Here is a 22,082-nt window from a genome sequence, read left to right on the forward strand (position 1 = left end):
AAAATATGAGAGATTTAAAATGACATCGAGTCTGAAGACAGAAAAAACATGCGCACATAAACAAGGGAAGTTAGAAATAGAGTTAATGAACAATTCAGAAGGTCAGTAGCTTTTACAAAAAAGCCCTTAAAAACCTTTAATCTACAGACACGCACAAAAAGGTTTTGTTAACTGAAAATGAAAAAGATCTTTTTGTTTGTTTGCTTGGATTTTTTTTTCCTTGCCTTTAGCTTTACAGTTATGATGACATTAACGACAAACTTGTAACTGGTCTCCTCAGCACAGGTAAGAATACCTAGGAATCGTTTAACTCTCCCACTGCTTTAAAAGTCCTTCTTCCAGAGACCCAGGAAAGGAAATGCAGACACCCTTCACAATGTGAAAAGGCAGAAAGTCATCCTGATTCTAGCTGGGTAACCCCTACAGGCATAGACTTTAACAACAGGCATAAGTCCCAGGTATATTTTATTTCTATATGAAAACAATGAAATGATAGTTTTCTAAATTACAGAGAGAAGAAGATGCAAATAATTTTGTGGAACACATTTTCAACCTGTTAGAACCTGACTTCATAAGAAAAACCCCGAAGTTTGCTATGACTTCAATTTGACAAATTCAAATTTACTCAACTTCAGTCTTTAGATCACGAAGTCTGCATTTTTGAGAGAACTTTAATGAAACTGTTCTTTGAGATTTAATGTTTAATGTTTCAAAATCTGTTTCTTGTCAATACTATATGTCTAGAATTTTCTTTTTAGAAAAATCAGATTCTAATTGTTGCTTGTATGACTTTTCCCCTATGCCACTATTGGACAGCATAATGTTTTTCCTGCCACATAAGCATGTCTATAAGAAGCCCAAACAAGTTCAGAAAGAGTTATATAACATTTCTTGCATTTTTGGGGACTATAATTAAAGTGCTAAGATTATGGCAGAGATCCTAGAACAGATTAAGCTCAGAATTCTATGATGAATGAAAGTTTGGGTCATTAAAAGTGCAAACCTAGATTTTTTTCTTCAAACCACACACAGTTCAATATCTAGGACATACAATTCTGCACTTCACACACACCTCTAGTGGAGGTCGGCAAGAGTACAGGTGTATGCATTATGGAAACATCAATATCACCATCACCAACAAAACACACATAAAATACACACAAAACCAAACGAAAACCCCCAAACATTTCTAGTAGCAAGCCTGATCCAGAATGTCTGTGCTGTATCTAGACTGAAAGTATTTACATGGAAGGACATAGCTGGTCACAGATCTAAGAAATTTTCAGGAATTCTTGGGAAAAAAACTTTTAAAGAATTCCTGACAGAGACAACTTGGATGTACACAGAACCTAATCTATCTCTGAACCCAAGTAAATCAATACTTCCATAGATCTTGAAAGCTGTTTGAAGACAGAGCCTACTATTTAAATTTAGCACACCAAAGTGTAGGAAATAGAAAGCTAAAAGACTCCATGGTTTGAAAAATGGAAGATAAAGTCACCAAGCATCCAGCGTGTATAGTGTTGGTTTACAGTAAAAAGAAAATTCCTGTTCTAGGATAAACATGAACAGCTTACCAACATAATATACTCCTATGTATTTCTCCTCACACAGATATTTTATTTTTGCATTAAACATGTGACTGTGTTGTAACACAGAAAAGTAACTACATGGACATCTGTTGTGACCTTCCACTTGCTAGACCATGAACAGCAGGTATCATTTCCACGCATCAACAGTCACAGGCCTTCAACACTGAGCATTCTTCCCAGTGACAATGCATTTCAATGAGGTTTTTTTTTTTTTGCGGTCCAAGGTATTTTTATGTGGGATTTGATCTGTTTCTCTAGGATTGAGTCATACAAAAATGTAAAAAAAAAATAATTATTAGTACATATTGGTGAATTTAAGTAAACCCCACGTTTAAAATCCCTGCAGCAGATCTAGCTTTTGTCTGTAACGTGAACACAATTTTAATCACAAAGATATATATGAAAATTCAAATCAACTCAAGAAGAAAGCCAAGACATTTTGGAGAGTAAGAAGAAATTAAAAAGGCTAACCTCGTTAAACAGCTCCAAAAGTTTTACAGTTGTAGCAGACATATTAATGGTTATGAAAATAACTAAGCTGTGCGTAGGGGACGCTACATGAACACTGAACAACTAGGACAGAAATACATTCTGGCAAAAGCGTACATGCTTTGGGTGCATAAGTATACAAACATATTCCTGCAAATGTTTTATAGACATGGTTTGGCCAGAAGAACAGTGACAGCCTAACCTCCTTCTGTCTCCTAAAACATACTGTCCTCCATTCTCTTTCCTGATTTAGAACAGGAACCAGAAACTGTTTCAAAAAGTAGTTGAAAGTACATACAAATACAGTCACTTGGGTTTCAAGACACATGAGAAAACACCTCATGACACACAATCAAAAGAGCAACGGCAAACTCATGCGTGCCTTCCATGCCATTTTGTCTATTCAGCTTTCCTATTTTATCAATTTCATCCCCAAAACTCTCGTTAACAGTGGGTGAGGCACAAAGTAAGCGTGATCCCGCCTGGAGAGCTCGCAGTCCTGCAAGCAGACAGCAACAGGCAGGCACAGGGGAGACTCGAGAAAGTTCACACAAAATTGCCCGAAGAAAGGAGAATACACAAGGACGTGCAAGTTCCTGAAAGACTGATGTGTCCGGAGAGTGCCAGCACCAGCGTGCATTCGAATTGCAAATGCTCTGCTATCTCCAGCTGTTCTGCAAATTAAGTCCTGCAGCTGATATACAGAAATCTACCCACCATTTTTTTCCCGTCGTTAAAAAAAAACCACACAGTCAGATATTTTACATTCCATTTGGGATCAACCATTTTAAGTCCCCTGCTGCATAGGTAACAAACTGTCTAATCCATATAATCTAATACGGTTCAGAAGAGAAATAATTACTTTGAAAGATGGACATGGAAAACTATGGCATATCACCTTAAGAGTATAATTAATTTATGTATAACAATTACTACTGAGGCCTTCTTGACTATAAACTCTACCATTAACAAGAAATAAAACTAAAAAAAACCACCCAAGCCCAGAAAAAATAGCAATTGAACACGCTGCTCACATATTTGCAGTGTCAAAAGCTGTATTTCTAACACATGACAAACCGACACATCTCATCTGCAACACATAGTTTTGGTTATGGCAAAATAAAAAAAAGAAGGCTAATGTTTCTGACCCTTCTAAAGTCAGTGGGAATATAACCATTATCTTCAAAAGGATAAAAACTGAGCCATAAATCTTGTTTTCCATTCTCATGAGCAACTTAATAGCAATCATGAGAATAAAGAGTTTAGGATCACATCTAAGGTGATTACAGCCACAAAACACCAACGTGAAAAAAACTGCAGTTCAATCCGTTGCTGTCTGGACAGGCCGGGCTACGCAGGATTCCATAGCTGGCTTCACTGTCCCAGCAGTGACCTGCCTGCTCCCTCGCTGCCTCTTGCTGAGTGCCTGGTAGGTTAGAGCTGCTCATCCACACACAGGTTATTTTTTGCAACTTTAGTTTTCAGCTCTACTAGCAAACTGATCCAACACAAGGGCTCACTGGAGCAGATGCAAGGGAAAGACTGGGAAGCCCTGGCAAGAGCGAGCAGGGGGGAGATGTCCTCACCCACCTGCAGCAGCACAGTCCTGGGTCAGTGTGCATGGATCATGAAACCGCACCATTAACTGGTCAGCGTTCAGATGGCCTGGAATAAAACACCAGCGTTTTGGCTTTGTAAAAACAGATCCAAACTGCTTGTTTTCAATTTTTCACCCCTCAGGAGTTAATTTTAATTTTCAGCTTCACTGACGAAGATGTAGTCGCTATTAAAACAAACAAAACCCAATTCCTACACTGCACACAAATTGGGCAATATCCTCAACAAGGTTTTCAATGACTTATGTCAGATATGTTTCATAGAATGTTAGGGATTGGAAGGGACCTCAAAAGATCATCTAGTCCAATCCCCCTGCCAGAGCAGGAACACCCAGATGAGGTTACACAGGAAGGTGTTCAGGTGGGTTTTGAATGTCTCCAGAGAAGGAGACTCCACAACCCCCCTGGGCAGCCTGTTCCAAGCTCTGTCACCCTCACTGAGAAGAAGTTTCTTCTCAAATTTAAGTGGAACCTCTTGTGTTCCAGTTTGAACCCATTACCCCTTGTCTTACCATTGGTTGTCACTGAGAAGAGCCTGGCTACATTCTCGTGACACTCACCCTTTACATATTTATAAACATTAATGAGGTCACCCCTCAGTCTCCTCTTCTCTTGGAGAAGTCTCCTCTTCTCCAAGCTAAAGAGCCCCAGCTCCCTCAGCCTTTCCTCATAAGGGAGATGCTCCACTTCCTTAATATTTTTTGTTGCCCTGCGCTGGACTCTCTCCAGCAGTTCCCTGTCCTTCTGGAACTGAGGGGCCCAGAACTGGACACAATATTCCAGGTGTGGTCTCACCAGGGCAGAGTAGAGGAGAAGGAGAACCTCTCTTGACCTATGGACTGAGTAGGTTTTCTGTATTCTTTGCATAAACACTCCCAACAGATGACAGACTGCAGCAGCCAAGTGTTATAAAACATGGCTAAAATCTATATAGTGCCATCACACAGCACCTTGCTTTCATCATTATGAGCCTGATCTAAAGCAAAGTAACTTTTGTGAGTTCTAGAGTTCTTGTTCAAATCACCATTTCGTTACAACTTTTGTAACTTCACTTAATTTTTCATACAAACAGTGATAATGTGAGAACATTACTTTTTTAAGACATGGCTTCAAAGACAGAGCTTTCAGTACCCTTTTCTCAATATCAAGGTTGACTACAAAGAATATATAAAGATTAAAAATACGCAAAAAGAAGTACAGGTTTTGATAAGCAGTAAGAAAAGTGACAAATGTTTATATACTCAGTTGTGTTGCTTACCTGTCAAAACTCCCACCCCATGTGTATAACACCAGCAAGTTTTAAAGTAGGTTCAACAGCTTTTTATATTAAGAATATAAGCAGAAAGAGCCAGTGGCTTGGTGAGATTACAAGCATCAGCTATGAAAGTACCAACGGTATTTCAAACAGTGAAGTGACAGAAGCTTCATAATAGCTGGAGAAGATATGGAAAATTCCTTACAGGACTTTTTTCTTCACTGCATATGCAAAGTTAAGGCAAAATGCCTTTCCTTAAATAATGCATGAATAATGCATTCTCTTTGGATAATGCAAACAAGATTGAAACTAAAAATTTTAAAAGACCACCCATAATAGGAATTTGCTGAATTTCTTAAAACTAAAAAGAGGAGTTGTATCTGAGATTGCTGACACATACCCTTCTCTCCTTTCTGGTAGACAGACATATTTAAATTTGAGCTCTCATTAAATAGAATAAGCTCTCTTTCTTTTAATTATAAATTAACTGATTTCACTCTGTGTATCAGAGAGAAGCATGATTGTATCTATTTTTCTACTTATTACTTATTTTTCTAATTATTTTAGGCTTTAAGCCTCAAGCTGTGGAGTGTTCTGTCCCAGAAGTGGCAAAGCTTTCTGTCATAACAAAAAACATAATATATGAACAACTTGTTGTTCACAGTCATCAATATCTGGAATACAACAATTGGTAAATTGTGTATTTCAAAAATCATGTCAAAAGTTCACAAAATTATTTTTAAAATCAATAATAAAAAAATGCAGTAACTTCCAATGCATTTATCTTACTTTTCTTTTGTAGCAGTTGTGGTGTTGTGTGAAATACAGCAAGGAGAGGGCAAAGTTTTTATCCTTCTTAATTCAGGATCAAAAACTACACTCAGGCCACAAGAACTGAAGTGACAGACCAACACAACAAGCTGGTAAAGCAGAACAAGGCAATCCAAGTCCGATAATTAACAAGAATTAGAAAGAAATCCCATATGTTAGCAGAAAAAAGAACATCAGTGGGATACATTTCTGACTTTGTAAGATGACAAAATGTTGAACTTGTAGTTTATATTTGCCCCAGAGGTTTCACATTGCATTTCTACAACAATTCCTGGACTAAAACATGTTCAGGGAATACAACATGCCGTAACATTGGCCCAGTGCAATATTTCATTCTAAGAAAAAGTATATTAATCATTAAAAAATGTTCTCTGGAATTAGGAACAAAAGAGTAGTGGTAACAATTTGCACAAACTGAGCCTTTGTGATTCAGTAAGAACACCAGCAGTGATTTGAAGCTTCCCGTTCGGTACTTTGTGGTTGTGCTAACCCAGCATTTCAAAGCAAACTTCAGTTGTACTGACACAATTTCCCATGTCTTGAGTTCCATAAGGAGAGGGGAGGTATTTTTGAAATTTTCCCCTACTTTCACCTCAAGGCTTCATGAGACTCCTTTGAAGTTTATAACCTAAGGTTTCTATGGGACAACAATTTACATAATTCAAAGAAGAGCTTTAAGTAAAGATCACAAATTGTTACTTGTGAAATTAAGAGACATCCACCCTTACGGGGCAAAAGAAGGAAAAAGAAAAATAATTCAAACCCACATAGTTTTTCATTTAACCGATTGTTATATTTATAACCTTCTAAGCATTCTACTTAAACACTCAAATAATTTTATTTGTAATCTGTTTATCTTTCTGAGACCATCAGTAATTTGACAAAGGCAATGACTTGCAAGCAAAACTTGTGGGTAGAACCAAAAAAAAAAAAGATATAATTCTTCAGTGTATCATGATAAGATCTGGGAACTTTTGTCATAGTTTAGATTTCTTTATTCAAACATAACACAGTAAATTCTGTTTGCCAAGACACAATGTTCTCTCTGCTGTCTGTTACTTGAGTAATGTAATTTAGCATTTGCTTCAGTAATATTTTCAGAAAGAACCTCTAAACTCATATGTCCTCTAACCTCTTCAAGCAGTAGCTTCCACATTTTCTCAAAGAATGTAAACAACTTTAAAAACAACATACTACTAATGGATAAAACAGTACTTTTCTCTGAACAAGGCCCGTAAATAAAGCTGTTTTCTGTAAATGTTATTTGCAGAATGATGTTAACTGTGCAATCAGATAATGGTTAAAGAATTCTGATGAAGTCTGTATCATCTATCAAATATGACCTGGTCTATCAAAAATATCGCACTGAACTTGGCAATATTTTAGGTTCTTCGGGGTTGCCTGTGGCTTCTTAGATCCAAATCATCAGCCTAAATCCAGTTAAAAAGGAGAGTGAAACAATACTCAGATATTGGGTTACACATGTGGCTGAGATTACACGTTAGCCTAAGGGATATTTGAACCACTTCGAGTGTTTTATATAATAACACCACACTGAACTGCACTGCAGAAAGCCAGTTAATCTCCTCGGGCATATCACCCAGCAACAATTCTTTCCTAACTTTTCCCACAGATTCATGGCAAATTTCCAACAGTTCAGAGGTTGGATGAGTTTAAGCCTCTTGAAATTCAGATTCCTATCTAAAACTCTCTCATTTCTGATCCAGAAACCTCATTTGATACGATCTGCCCGTTTCTCGTTCTACTAGAAAAGCTCTGCACGCTTCCTTTCCTCCTCTGCAGCAGTGCAGCGGTTGCCGCTGAAGGACCTGCTCTGGAGTACCGTGAGCACGATGGGGATGTTTATATACACAACGCACAAAGGGAACATGCGGCAGAAGCCTCTATGAATGAGACCTCAGCAACGTGACCACCAAGTTTCTCACAGCTGAATGCAACCACAGAGGGCTTTCCAGGAGTTAAATACATCACAGGGCCATACTGAGTTTTATACCTCTGAAGACAGCCCCTTTGCCTTCCCAAACCTTGTTTTATTTTTACTCTTTGACTGTCACAAAATACAAGTGAGATTTCTTGGATCTTCAAAGCAGCTAATTAACTTCTCTTTTAGAACTTGTTCTACTACTGTAGGGGTCCATAAATGAATCCATGGGTTATACTCATCGATGTATCCAACACAGCTATTCTCATTTCTGAAAGAGTTGTCTGTAGTCTATCTTTTCTTTAAAAAATACTCAGATAAATGTGTTTAAAAGTGACTGAATTAAGTTTAAAACAACTCTTACTTCATTTCTACTTTGGAAATTCAACAAAAGAACACTGCAGACCGAAAATCTGAAAGAGGATGGCATCACTCTTTGGCATGCTCCTTAATTGAGTCTAATGCATTATGCATGGTGCCCTTTTGGCTCTGGCATGACACTGCCAGCTGTGGTTCACTGCCTACTGTCCTGATGGGAAAGCACAAGATACTGTAACACTTATCTCTCTCTTTCAGCACCTTAGCACTCAGTGATGGAAAATGTAACTTGAGAACTGTTATATCAATATTTTTATGTACTATTTACCTGTGTTACAGCATGTAGTTTGTTTTTTTTTTTTATATCCAATGTATGCATAACAACACATTACAGAAGCACATATCAAAACACCTGTAGGGAATCCTGTTTTTTTTTTTTTCTATTTGAGAAACCTCAGTATGTTTAGTTGCTATTTCAAGGTGATCAGAGACATTATTTCACTGCTGTAGAAGATGATGGAGCAATAGTGCAGCTACACCAATTTGGAGATTTTTAATGGCATAGACACTGTCAGAAACACCATTAAAAAGAAATTATATAAATATTTACACTGTACTATAGAAATATTTACACTGTACTATAGGGTTGTCTGTTTGCAGATGTGGTATTAAGAGGATTTCTCCACTCCAGGATGCAGAACAAAGCAAAATGCTCTCCAACATTTATATTTCTAAATAGTTTCTCACTTTCAACATTTCTCACAAACAATATTATGTGCAAAGATGACAGTTCATTAAATGCAAACCCACCATCTTTGGCTCAGGAAATGCCCACGTCATCCATCTCCTGCTATTCAGATAGTATTTTGAAAAAATGTCATTATATGCTTTACCCTGTACCTACATTCCTCCTGGGCATCTGCTTTGGCACTGCTAGAGACAGGATACTGGGTCAAACAAGCTGCTGGCTGTTCCTACATGTGTATGTTTTATGCAGCCCTCCATGAGATCAGAGCCTGGTATTGCCCTATCTTTGGCCTTCTGTACAAATTAGCTTTTTCTGAGAGGAAGCTAACAAGAGGTTAAAAATTCACATTTCAAGTGAAAAATTACATAAGCACACAGAATTAATGAAAACTGGTAAATATATGCAAAATCTTTAGTCTACGTATAACATCCTGCGTTTGACACATTTTCATGACCTCTTCTTTATAAATATCCATTGACCTATGTAAGCACCATACACCGATTTTATTGTTCTACATGATAAACATGAGCTACCTGAGCCAGGCTTTTTAATATCTATCGAAAGTCATTATTCATACACCTTTCTTCACTGTCTGGATTTCTGTAGTTCTATAAATGCAACAGTGACCTTTAAAAGCATTAATTGTATCTACTTCATTTTCCATACTTTCCTGTTTCCAGAACATGATTAATTTTCGGCAAAGCATATGCTTTACACAGCTGAAAACCCTGGCAATTCACAAGTATAAATTAGCCAGACAACAAGAAATACTGTCCAAACTTCTGCCATCATTTAAGCCATCCAAACCCTCTAAAATGACTGGAGCAGCACAGAAGAAAATAGTGCACCTTATCTTCAGGGTGTAGTTTTTCCTATAATTCAGGAAGCTGTTTTAAGGGGCAGAATTTTTTGTGATTATTTAAATATTTGGTTTCTGAAGACAGAAAAGAGAAAATGAGTATCACGACAGACATTTCAAGAAACCACTTACCAATTAGAGTATTTGAATTTACTTATCTTGTGTGATTCTGCAAAGCTTCTTGGAAAAACACAGTTATAGAACCTTGCAAAATGGATCCCTTGAATCCTTCTATTGGCTGAATGGAAAGCTAAGTACCTAAAAGGATAGTTTTCCTTCTTGTGTACTTGGCAAGGAAGAATTATAACTGGGTCATTCTTGGACGTATTACAGATAAAATGCGGTGACCTCTCTGGGTCATAACTTAAAAATTAGTCTATGGAAACATGCAGACTTACTACGAGCTGGTATTATTCCGTACACAATTAAAGTAGTTAAGTTTGTAAGTTACCCTTCAGAATGCCTTCCATGAACACTCAGTTCCCCTATAATGTAATACCTTTAAAAGAAGAAAGATTTTTCCAGCATAGGTACGGATTTATTTAAATTAAAGTAGTGTCATTGGGTGATTATTGTTTTTAAGGGTCATACCATTCTGACAAAATCTCATTAATCCTTAGAGGACCTAGTGGTCTGATCACAACAAAGCTAACCTTACACACAGAGAGTCGCTGTGCATGGGAAAGAGAATTACAGTTACTAAATACACTGTGTGATGCAGGAAAAGAAGGATTAGTACACCCAGTGCAGGAAAAGTAAAGTATTTATCCTACACTGAATAGCAAAAGAGCAAATTAAGCAGAGGATTTCCCTTTGGGAAATAATTTAAAACACTGTTTTATACTATTACAGTAACATAATAGACACGTTAGTGGAATATATTCTGAGATTACAACATAAATGATTCATGTTTCAGCTATAATCAAGATCTATTTGCTATGTAAAGGAACATTAACTAAAACTCACAGCCCTTTCTCTCTTCTCAGTCTCATTCAAAGGTGACTATGCACATCTTTTAGACATAGAAAGTGGAGAATGGAACATGTTTCACAGTAGTTCATATCCATTAGCTGTAAGATGAAATAGCAGAGTCCAGAACCTAATGTTCACTGTCATGACCTCCAAATTGCTCAACACTTTGCATTTCTATGAACTACTGTTTTAGCAAGCACAGCCAGAACTTGGAAGGAGTCTTTATTTCAGGTTTCCTTAGTTCTGAACAGTTACTTTCCAATGACAGATCGGTTTACTAGAAGAGAATAGAAAGCATTAATTAGGAGAGAAGGCTCCAAGGAGACCTTATTGCAGCCTTTCAGTACTCAAAAGGGGCCTACAACGAGGATAGGGACAGACTTTTTAGAAAGGCATGTTCTGACAAGACAAGGGGTAATGGTTTTAAACCAGAAGAGGGGAGATTTCAGGCTAGACAGGAGGAAGAAATTTTTTACAATGAAGGTGGTGAAACACTGGCACAGGTTTCCCAGAGAGGTGATAGATGCCCCATCCCTGGGGACATTCAAGGCCAGGCTGGACGGGGCTCTGAGCAACCTGATCTAGTTGAAGTTGTCTCTGCTCATTGCAGGGGGTTGCACTAGGTGACCTTTGAAGGTCCTTTCCAACCTAAACTATTCTATGATGAGATACATTTTACCTTTACGTGTTTTCTAGATCTGCATTAACTGTTTCTTACTATTAATGGAATGTGTATACAGTCCTTACACTGTATCTCAGCCCTGGCTTAGAGGCACAGTAGACCCACAGGCCCACAAATAACACGCTCTCCTGTAGAGAGTCACTCCTCTTAACTGCTAAGGTGACATTACAGATCACTTTCCTCGTCATCTTTTATAAGGAGATAATGCACTGAACACTTCTCAGCTTACCGAATGGCCTTAGACTCACCTTACGTGGGAACAGAAAGCAGGTCTCTACAAGCTTCCCCACACTCATGCATGAGACTACAGGCAGGGCATCACCACTCTTAGCCCACAGCAATTAGGCAAGAGTAAACCCTGCTGCCATCAAAAAGTGTGGGTGTTTCTGCTACAAGTACTCACTCACAAGTGAGATAAAACGGCATAAACTGGATTCCCTTCTTTCATCTCACACACCCATTAACAGTGTAAAAATAATCTGACGGTGTGGTTTCGAGAAGAAGATAAAGTGTAATTTAACTTATACGCTACTCAAATTTGGCCCATCTCACATATGTTGAATGGTGCAGAAGACACATTACACCAAAAGTAAAATTACTCGGTGTACATGCTAAAAAAAGCAAAGATAATTTTACTCAAGATGCAAAACCAAATGTTTTGAAAATTGCACTTCTTTCCCATGGTGAAATTCTCTCGTGTACAATTATAATTTACTAAGTTTACTGTTGTTACCAAAAAACAACAACAAAGAAGTTGCATTAAAGTGCCCAAATGAATTCCAAAGAGAATAATTTCCTGCATTTAGAAAAGAAGCTGCAGAAGAATCAAATTTTATATGCAGTTTCCTTTTTCCTGACTCTTCCTTTGGGGTGCGTTAGTTGTTTACTTGCAAGATCAACACCTAACAAACACAGTATTAAATGTTTTCCCACAATCACTTGGGTAAAATAAGCTTTCTTTAAATAGCTTTTAAAATAGTTAACTAGCATAAATGAGGCATCCTGATAGCTACCCATGTGAGCATTATATTTACATTTATTTTAAAGATAGGTTTTATTTTTACATATTCATTTTTATATCGGACCCATTAGAAGTAAATTGCGAATAGTGTTTTATGGCTAGAAAAAAAATAAAAACAAACAAGAAAAAGCACAAAGGGTGTTAGGGCAAAGGGCCAGTGGGTTCATGCAGGTCATGTACTCAGGCATCTTCTGTCCAAAGGGGGATCATACAGCAGCTGTGAGGATGGTCTCGAGACCTGGATGCAGAAGAAGGACAGAAAGGAGGGTCACGGCACCTGGCTGTGGGAGGACAGATCCTGACACAAACTGATCAGGCACATTTCTTCCAAGGGCTGCTGTCCCAAGGCGGATTAGCCTTATGCTTCTGACTCCTCTCTCCGAAGACAAAACTAAACTAAAAGCCACAACCCAGCCCCTTAATCTGCAGGATTTAATTTAAAGCAGCATTGTTCAATTATCCTGCTGGATGAGGAACAGTAGTCCATTCCCATAAAAGCTCTAAGATTAAGAATGCCAGATGGGGAACAAACCAGTACGATGTTAACACAGCCACAGTGCAAGCTTATACAGAGATTTTGTGGACCCACTAAGTTCTGGGTCTACGCCAGTTCTGTTCAAAGCCTGCTACCCCCTTTGCCCTGTCTGGATGACAATCTTCCTGTCTCTCTGATCTCTGCTAAAGCCTGGTGTACAAGACAGACAGACTTGCCAGGAAAGTTACTGGCAAAGCATCTGGTAGACACTCTGAAAGTTCCTCCCCTCAAACATGCCTCAACTGGAGAAACACATTTTTCCCAACAGGAAAATTATGCAATATGTAGTTGCAGCTACCCTGTCCAAGTGATATGAAAACAGTACCTAACAGCTCCACCTGCTAAACTAAAAACCTCCTGTCTGCACATGATCACACCAGGATTAAAATATTGAATTTTACGCTTGGCTACACTAAGATGTTTTTAACACAGTGAGCTACTGGCATAGTTAACTCTAAAGCCCTCATATGCAGACATGAGGACCACAGCAAACAAAATGAGTACAAACTCCAGCTTGCCCTCACCTATTTCATGATGGCAGTTGCAGTGAATTCTGGCCACAGATGCTGACTCGAGACTATTCCCGGGGCTGTCAAGGCCTCAGTTGGTTACAGCAAAGCGATCCATGGAGCTGCAGCTGCAGGGCTCACTTGTATACACGCAAACCAGGAACAAGCCCCAGCTTTGAGAGGGTGTGAAAGAGTCCTGTTCAGTTTGGGTGCTACATCACAAAATAAAAGTCTTTCCTGTCTGAAAGAGAAGCATTTACCCTTCTGCTTGATGCTGAAGGAGTAATTTCTCCTACGGGCCCTTGATGAGCCTGGCCGCACTGACAGCCTGACTTGAAGTTTAACGCTAAAAGGACTGATGTGAACAATGACTCTTCAGTGAGCTAACCAGGCTTTAATAATCCTTCAAGAGCAGCTAGCAATAACTGAGCTGCATAATAGCAAGTTTCCCAAAACCGGGTCATCATGCTGGAAACAGGGGCTTGTGTGTGTGAGAGACAATGATTACAGTATTTAACCATCAGCCCCACCGTTCCAGCTATTCTTGACCACGGTGTCTACTTTTAGACAATACAATGATCACGGTCAATGCATTCATGCTGTGTAGCAGTCAACAGGAAATCTAAATTTAACATACACGGTACCCAAATTTCTGAAAAAAGGTTATTCTGCCAAAATTTTGTGTATTTACATGACTTCTTGACTGTATGATATATGAAACATCAGCACATGCCACTCTAACTTCTAGTGCTTCAGGAAATATTCTGAAGAATGACCCAATATCAGTTCATTTTAATTTCCCATGACATAAACCGCCTGTAAAAACCAGTCGGGAATTAAAAAATAGCTACTATTGCACGTATTTTGTGTATATGCATCCGTAATAATACAGTTAAATAAAAATACTAAAAATAAGTTTTAATATAAATACGTATAAATGTACATAAAAGGTACCATAACAGAAACAGTATAAATAACACTGCTCCATGTTTACTTGCCATTTTATTCTTTTCACCATAATTAACACTTATCGTTAAGAAACCTATGTCCATAACTTTATAAATTGTATTAAAAAAATTTTAGCACTGAACTAGTTAAAATACAGTGACAAATTCAGTCTTTTGTCTCACACATGTACAAACCCAGTGAAGCAATAATAATGAACAGAATCGGGCCCTAAAAAGTTCTAATTTGACACTAATCAGTAATAAAAGGCAATGCAAACTTGTGTTAAACTGATTACACCCATATAGCAATATCTGCATAATGGCTTTAGCTGCTTAGCAACCGAAGTACAAGAATACCAGATAAAATGGATTATAAACTCTGATTAGTCCCAGATGAATATAACAGTGGCCAGTCAGTTAGGTTAATTTGCACTGTATATCATAAATGACACTCCTCTGAGCTATTATTGCAGAAGACATTTACTTTTTTGTACAAATACGCAAAAGATAAAAAAGACTTGCTTTTAGATTACCGAAGACAGTTTCGGTCACATACTACAGTGATTCTTTTAAAATTAACTTAGAAAACATGATTTAAAGATATTGCAAACATATGAGTCTATTTCCTTTTGCTGTTATACACTTTCTTACACAAATAAAACAAGTCACTTTAAAAATGAACTCCATTATACACCATTTGCAATGTACCAATTTTCCATAGTGATACTTGTATGCCATAATAATATTGTACTACTGGACTTCAAAGCCAGTAGTACTGGAAACATCTAAATACAAGCCATGAACAGAGGAAGGGCTGATTACTCTTGCTTTTTACAAAGAGGAGTCTGATGCAGACAGAGGTTCAGAGATTTGCCAAAATCACAAAGGAACATTGTGACAGCTGAAACGGGAATAAAATCTCCAAAATCTTTACAAACACCAGCTTTCTAGCATTACCCAGGGCATGCTAGATACAGTGCAAATGAGCAGAAAGGAATATTATTGTACCTGAACCATGGTACTCACAATCTAGGACAAACCAGTAGTAAGCCACTAGGTAGAAGATAACAGTTAAGGGATCAACATAGTTCTGACAGGATGGCTACAGCCTATTCCTACTTGTTCTTCAGTTCTGCCCTTGTCATATGGCTCATCTCTACTTTACAACACAGGAAAGAAGTGAATGGCCTTGCAGGTCAGTTCAGGAACTATGCTATGAAATGATATGCTGCTTTTAACATTGTAAGGAAAAAAGATGTTTTTATGGGTGGGAAAAGTCTAATTGTTTACCTGTAGTAACTGGCTTTCTCTGTCCTTTATTTAATTACTTGTTTTCTCTAATAGAAATAGCTATAATACTGACTAAGGGTCCTTTACAAGTTACGCAACTCTATAATTCAACAGGAACATTGTTCTATGCTAATAGCACTTTCTATGTCTGTGTACAAAGCAATTTTGTTGAATATAGTACTCTTAAAAGAACAGGAGAGGACTAGTTTTGAATTTCTTGGATTAAAAAAGCAGATGGTAGATGTCAAAAGCAGTAGCTCTCTAGTCTTCTAAATTTATAATGAATTATTGTAATAAAGCTTTCAAAGTCTTAATTTTAAAAATATTTGATTTCTAAACTATTTATTAGGATAATCCATTATAAATTACAGGTATGCACCTATTTGTGTTTGCATCTCATAGGGCAAAGGTCTAGAAAATTTACTATGGAGAAGGTTGAGAGGGGTGTAGGAGGAATAAAGTGAAGCTAGCTATACCTTTATTTTGTAGAATCTCAACTTTCCATTCAAAAATACTTAAATTTTCACAGTTCTGAAACTTCCAACTGTGAACACAATATCACAAATACTAGAGTGTCTTCAGAAAACAGCTGTAGAAATACTTAAAACCCCTTTACCAGCCACCTGACTGAAGCAATAAAATCTGATAATACTGTTCCATAGTTGATCACTGAAGTATAGAATGAGAGAACACTGGTGAAGGGAATTGGGCAGCATCAGAATTACTGTCAGATACTACTTCCTGAAAACACAACAAACCAACACATAGGAGAGAACATAAAGATAGATGAAAGAGTGAGAAAATAACGTAAATATTAGTAGTCCTAAAAAAAAAATCCAACCATTTCTCAATAAAGGACACAATGAAGTCCTGAATAAATGGAAGATTATGATAAGCAAAGGTCAGCTATTTCAAAAACGCTGTACCCTGTACCCTAGGCCTTGGGCAAGTTTTGCTATGGGAGTGCCAAACAGAGAAGGCAGTATTCTTCATTGATATCTCAGCTGACAGACCACAAACAAAACAGAAATCAAAACTCTGAATACGCTCATAGATGCACTGACCATTTTCTGGCAAAACAAGAAGGGAAATGCTGCCATGGTATAGGAGTGTTGAAAATACTGTCCAACAGTGACATTGTTTTATAAGATATGCTGCACTAAAATATCTGAGCTCCTTCCACATAAAAACATGCATTAGCTGAGGTCCTGCCCATAGATTTTACATTCTTTCTAATGTGTAGGACTCGGTTGCTGAGTTCATACCTCAAACCATTGCAGACAAAACATCATATATCAGCTTCACATACTTTATCCCAAGCTTTGGAACAGAACCAGCTCTCTTGACTTCCAGGTTACTGCAGAAGACTGCAAAACAATCCCTGAAGTATGATATTTTAAGATACATAATTTTAATATAGTATGCTGATTGTTTGGGGGGCTAATTTTTGATGGGCTTAAAGCAAACTGGTTTGATCACAGCTTTTGGATTAAGAAGGAACATGAGAAACACAAGTCTTAAGTATATTCCTTTAAAATAAGGAAACTAGGTGAGACTGCTAAAAGTAAATTCTGGTATGTGGGGCTAAAAACACATTAGTGTATAATGTATTGTTATTAGCCATTATTTGGTATAATTTCTGAATTCCAAGATAATTTTAAATATGATCCCTTACTCATGATAATAATAGCATCATTTAGTAAATGATACTAATGAAAAGTCTGCTCCTTGTGAAAAACAAATACTACTGAAGCATGCTTAGTGTAAAAAGCACTTTAGGCAACTTTTCTGCACTGTCTTCACCTTATAACTAAAGAAAAACACTGCAATACATAAAGTCAACCTCATCCATTTGCATTTTTTGTGGAAGAGGAACAAAGCAGGTAATTTCATTACATAAAGTCAACCTCTGAGTGCTTTGACAGTGAATACCGTGTCAATTTTCCCATTAAGTCAGGGTGTAAAGTACAAATGTGCTCTTCTTGAAATGTAAAATTTAATTCCAGCATGATCACTTCTGGGACCAGCTCTGCAAAGTACAGAAGCCATGGCACGGCATACAATTGCAGCATAAGTAACTAGACACTACTGCTAAACACATTTTAAACTATTGTACAATAGCCTTTGTCTCAGTAAAGCTATTTTAACCACAGACTGTGTTTGTTCGAGCAAGTTTTTCTACTGAACCCAAGCAAATAATTCGATGACTAATCTACTTGGTACATTTTCATTTGTTGTCTTTCATAAATAATTTATAGCTTTAGCAAATGTATCGCTTTTGCTTTTACATATGTTTTGCTTTTTGTTTCTTTATAAAGAGCTCTTTACAAATTGTTCATCAGCCATGCTCAAAAAAGCCCTTCAATTTTTAAACTGTGGACTTTCAGTTAAATGGGTATCACTAGATACTGTTTTGGCTGTTTGATAAGAGTCACCAGCCCATTATTTGTAAGTATAAAGGACATAACTACCAATTCCTCTGAGTTCAAAGCCACAAACTACAGTTTCTCTCTGGTCAAGAGGTCTGGGAAGAGAAAAGAGGGTGAGAAAAATTTCTGATTATCTTACTTTGATTAATGGCTTTGTAGAGGAGGAAGGAAGGCAGAAAGCATGATACAAAGGAGGGGAGAAAAAATGAGAAATACAAAAGAAATGAAATCTCCAGGAACCCAGAAAACTAGCAGGACAACATTCTGCCATAATTCACTTAATGTAAGACCAATCTCCACCAATGTTCCGCCATGTGATTCACATCAGGCTGGTGATAACATTTATTCACACTTCAGGGAGTGCAGTCTGCCTTAGTCCTGAAGGTCCCTCTGTGTTCACAGAGTTTATCCTTCATCCCAGCACAATCTTTTTATCACTTTCTTCATCTGAAATGATACACTCAATTCCAGCTATGGATTTTAAAATAATACATTAAAACTTTTAAAGAGGATGTTCACACATATGTTCAAATGAAATGGAAGTCTGAACGCATGAAACACCCTCCATAGACATAAACTGTATACACACTTTCCTGGACTATTTTTTTGCGTCAGCTTCAAAGCATATAAAACACTACTGCATTTTTCACTATTTTAAGAACAGTATAAACATATTAAACATTTGCTATTTGCATATTTGAACAGACCATAATCTTGATCCTACTAGCCATTTTTCTACGGCTTTCCCACTGCCCTGTTTATCTTTCCTGAAAACTTTGGCGGAAGAACTCTTAGTCGCAGCTTTTCTGTAAATCTGCACACATAATTACTGCAATTGGTCATTTATGTGATATATATAGTTTTGGTTATAATATGTAAATATGTAGGTATTTACATGCGCACACATGCACTCATACACACCATTAGTAACTTTTAATTTCGTTCAATATGCTAATGTAATGATTCGTTTAATCTGCCAAACTTTTCCATTAAATTGACTCAAATACTCCAATGTAGTGTCTCACTGAAAGAAAAAACAAACAAACCACCACAAACAAAAACCCCAGAAGTTTGAAGGAAGATGACCGATTTTAAAGTGTTTTATGTAAAACATACATACATACTCACCTCGAAGTTTATTCCCTATAGGTAAAAACTCAGCCCATTGAAATAAATGGCATATGTAGTTCAACAGGAAACCAAAGGTCAAACCTTAGTGTTTTGAAATTGCGAACATTTTATCAGACACTTCAAAAGTGATGCTTCTGTAAATTCAATTATATACAATTGGTATATTCTATCTGCAAAACAGATTCACCTTGTAAGGTTTTTTCTTTGTCCATAAAGCTTTCTGGACAATCAGATAAGAAACTGTCAGGTCGGTTGAATGACAAGAGAGAAATAAGGGACTGAAAAATAAAAACCAGAAGTATTCTGTGTTCACAACTGGTTTCAAGCACTTTGACTGGATTCACAAATCCTAGAGAGTCAGTTAAACTAGAAACCATTCTAACGTTCACTTACATTTAAGCAGCAAATCCAAAACATGCTATGAAGAGGAATTCTGTATGAAAAATTACTGACAAGGAACACGCCATGGGAACAGGTTCTTATTATCAGCTCTCTCTACTTTTCCTTCTCTCTGCTCCTCAAGCACATGGGAGGTATTAGTACTACAGGAACTTTTTTTATAAGCTATTTATTATTTCCTTTCATTTCTGAACATTTTCTATACTACATAGCACAATAAAATTCAGAAGATGAGTGTTCTGCCACAATCTCATTTCTGACAAGATAATTTTATAATTTTTACTCTGAATACTGGACGTTGAAAACATTTGTACTTAGTTCAACAAACAATACACCATATTAATGTACAGAAGAAACCCAGAAAATGGCACCTCAGTAGTTTTTTTGCGTTTTATGCATGTGGATTTTTAAAAAGTGTTTTAACTCATTTACTGCCATCTCCTGGTGCTTACAAGGTAATAATACTCACACTACTTAAAATCAGCCAGTACTCCTATAATAATGAAATGCTGAAATGCCAAAAACTTCTAAGAAATATTTTTGAAATAATGCTGTACATTTTACTTTGCTGTCTTTTATACTGGAAATAGTGAATATTGTTCCTTGGGCGCAAACTAGTAAAAGGTTCATGTAGCTTACCTTTGTCTGGAAGCAGCAGTAAAGTTGTGTTAGGTACGGATGTTTCCGTGCTAATGCCAGAATTCTCTTTTCTGTCATTGTACAGTCTACATCGTCATCTTGAAGTATGACATCTTTCTTCAAGACTTTCACTGCATATACTTCATCTTTTCCTTTTAGCTCAGCTAACATTACCTAAACCAAACAGACAGACTGTTCATGTGTGATCAACAGGTACCATAAATGCAGGGTTGCATTTGAGTTTGACTGCACTGGAAATACAGTTACATACTTGCCTGAAAGAAGTTGTGTGTTCATAAAATTAATGTCATTTTAGAAAAATATACCAGTGGTATTCTTTAAATTTGAAACAGCTGATATCTATTTTGTTTGTTAGTTAAGAATGCAGAAGATAAAAAGTTTTTATCCCCTCATTCAAATATCTTAATGAATGCCTATTAATGAGATCTCAGAAACTGAAAAAGGAAGGAAGTTGATATAGAACAGAAATTTATTTCCCACTTTTATCTCCCACTTTTGGTAGTGAGATTTGTGTGTGATGAATTTAGTATACAATCCCACGTACCATTCTGGCTGCTTTAAAGTTGCTGTTTTTAACTACTGTTATTGTTTAAGTCCTATACTCTCTTTAAAGTCAGTTCTGGCTTTGAGCCAGGGTAATCTTCAGAGAAAGGATTAGAAAACAGGGAGACAAAAGAACTTCGGCCCTGTCCCCCTGCATCTGCAGTTCCCGTATATCAAGGAAGGAAGAACATACTTTCGAAACAGATTTGCATTTCAGTCCTCCTCTTTGATTCCACAGTACACAGCACTGTCAAAAAAAAATCTATAATCCCTGTAAATAGTGAAAGGCCCTTTCCTCACCAGTTCCCTACTGTGGGAAGGTATCTGGTGAATTACATCTTTGCCACATATGTGGTATTTTGGGCAGCTGTCTAAGCCTCTTGCACTCATCACATCTCAGTAGAAATGTTTGAGTTTTGCATCCTCCAGCACTGAACACACCTACTGAGGAAAAACAAGCACACTAACTGTTCTGTGAAATAAAGAAACTTGAACTGTCTACTATATAGAAAGGGAATGAACTCAGAACTCCACAGCATTATTCCTGGGCCTATTTTTCCTACTTGACCACAACTAATTATCTTGTTGAACAGTATGTATGTAACTGTATGTACAACTTCACTTCATTACGAATACCCTGAAATAGCAAAACATTGACATTGTGTTTCAAAAGGCTTGACCCTGGTTAATGAAGTGAGCTAAAGCACAGAAAATGCCAGCTGATCAGGAGGATGATATTCTTTATATGTGGGGTAAATGCTGCTTTTACCCAAAAGGTAAAGAACAGAAAGAAACCCCTTGGGTGGAAGAACTTTCTGAATGTCACTATGAATATTTTCAAAGCAGTCCAGTCAAAAGAGCCTCAACAACAGAAGGAAAAAAGAGAAAAAAAAAAAAAAAAAGTCTACCCACCTTGCCAAAGCTGCCTTTCCCTAATACTTTGATGAAGTTGAACTCTTCAAGGCCTATTCGCTTGGTCTGGGCCTGTTTGACCTCCCCATTTTCACCATTCTCCCCAGGTTTGCCAAGCTGGTTGTCTGTTGACGTTGCAGCTGTTGCCCTGTGCTCTTCTCCCCGATTGTCAAAAGATAATGCTTTCCTAATGTTGTTTTCCAGCTCTTTGATTTCTGTGGAAATGAGAGAAAAAGCATTAATTTTAACCAAATACAGAAAAACAGTCTGTGTTTGTATCAGTTTTGGGAAGGGACATTCATCATCCCTGAATGCTATGTGGAGCATTCTGAAGTAAGAATGCATATTTAGCAAACTGCTTCTCCACCTTACAGTAATCAGCCAAAACCCTGCTCTAACAGG

The 22,082-nt window shown here is 37.3% G+C and overlaps 1 protein-coding gene and 1 long non-coding RNA gene across 3 annotated transcripts in view; both read right to left on the reverse strand.

The window, feature by feature from the left end:
• PRKCE (protein kinase C epsilon) overlaps window positions 1–22,082 on the reverse strand; it is a 295,161-nt gene that overhangs the window by 80,289 nt on the left and 192,790 nt on the right. For both annotated transcript variants that reach the window (XM_005510783.4, XM_021298843.2), the window contains exons 9-10: window positions 21,681–21,895; window positions 20,205–20,378 (exon numbers count right to left, since the gene is read on the reverse strand). In XM_005510783.4, coding sequence (XP_005510840.1) covers window positions 20,205–20,378; window positions 21,681–21,895 — 389 coding nt within the window. The remainder of the gene's footprint in view (window positions 1–20,204; window positions 20,379–21,680; window positions 21,896–22,082) is intronic.
• LOC110364949 (uncharacterized) lies at window positions 8,390–20,198 on the reverse strand. Its single transcript, XR_002424073.2, has 2 exons — window positions 13,385–20,198; window positions 8,390–12,563 (listed from the first exon to the last, which is right to left on the reverse strand). It is a non-coding gene; the product is annotated as an uncharacterized LOC110364949 (long non-coding RNA).

Source organism: Columba livia, chromosome 3, assembly GCF_036013475.1.
Source record: "Columba livia isolate bColLiv1 breed racing homer chromosome 3, bColLiv1.pat.W.v2, whole genome shotgun sequence".
Classification (NCBI taxonomy): Eukaryota; Metazoa; Chordata; class Aves; order Columbiformes; family Columbidae; genus Columba; species Columba livia.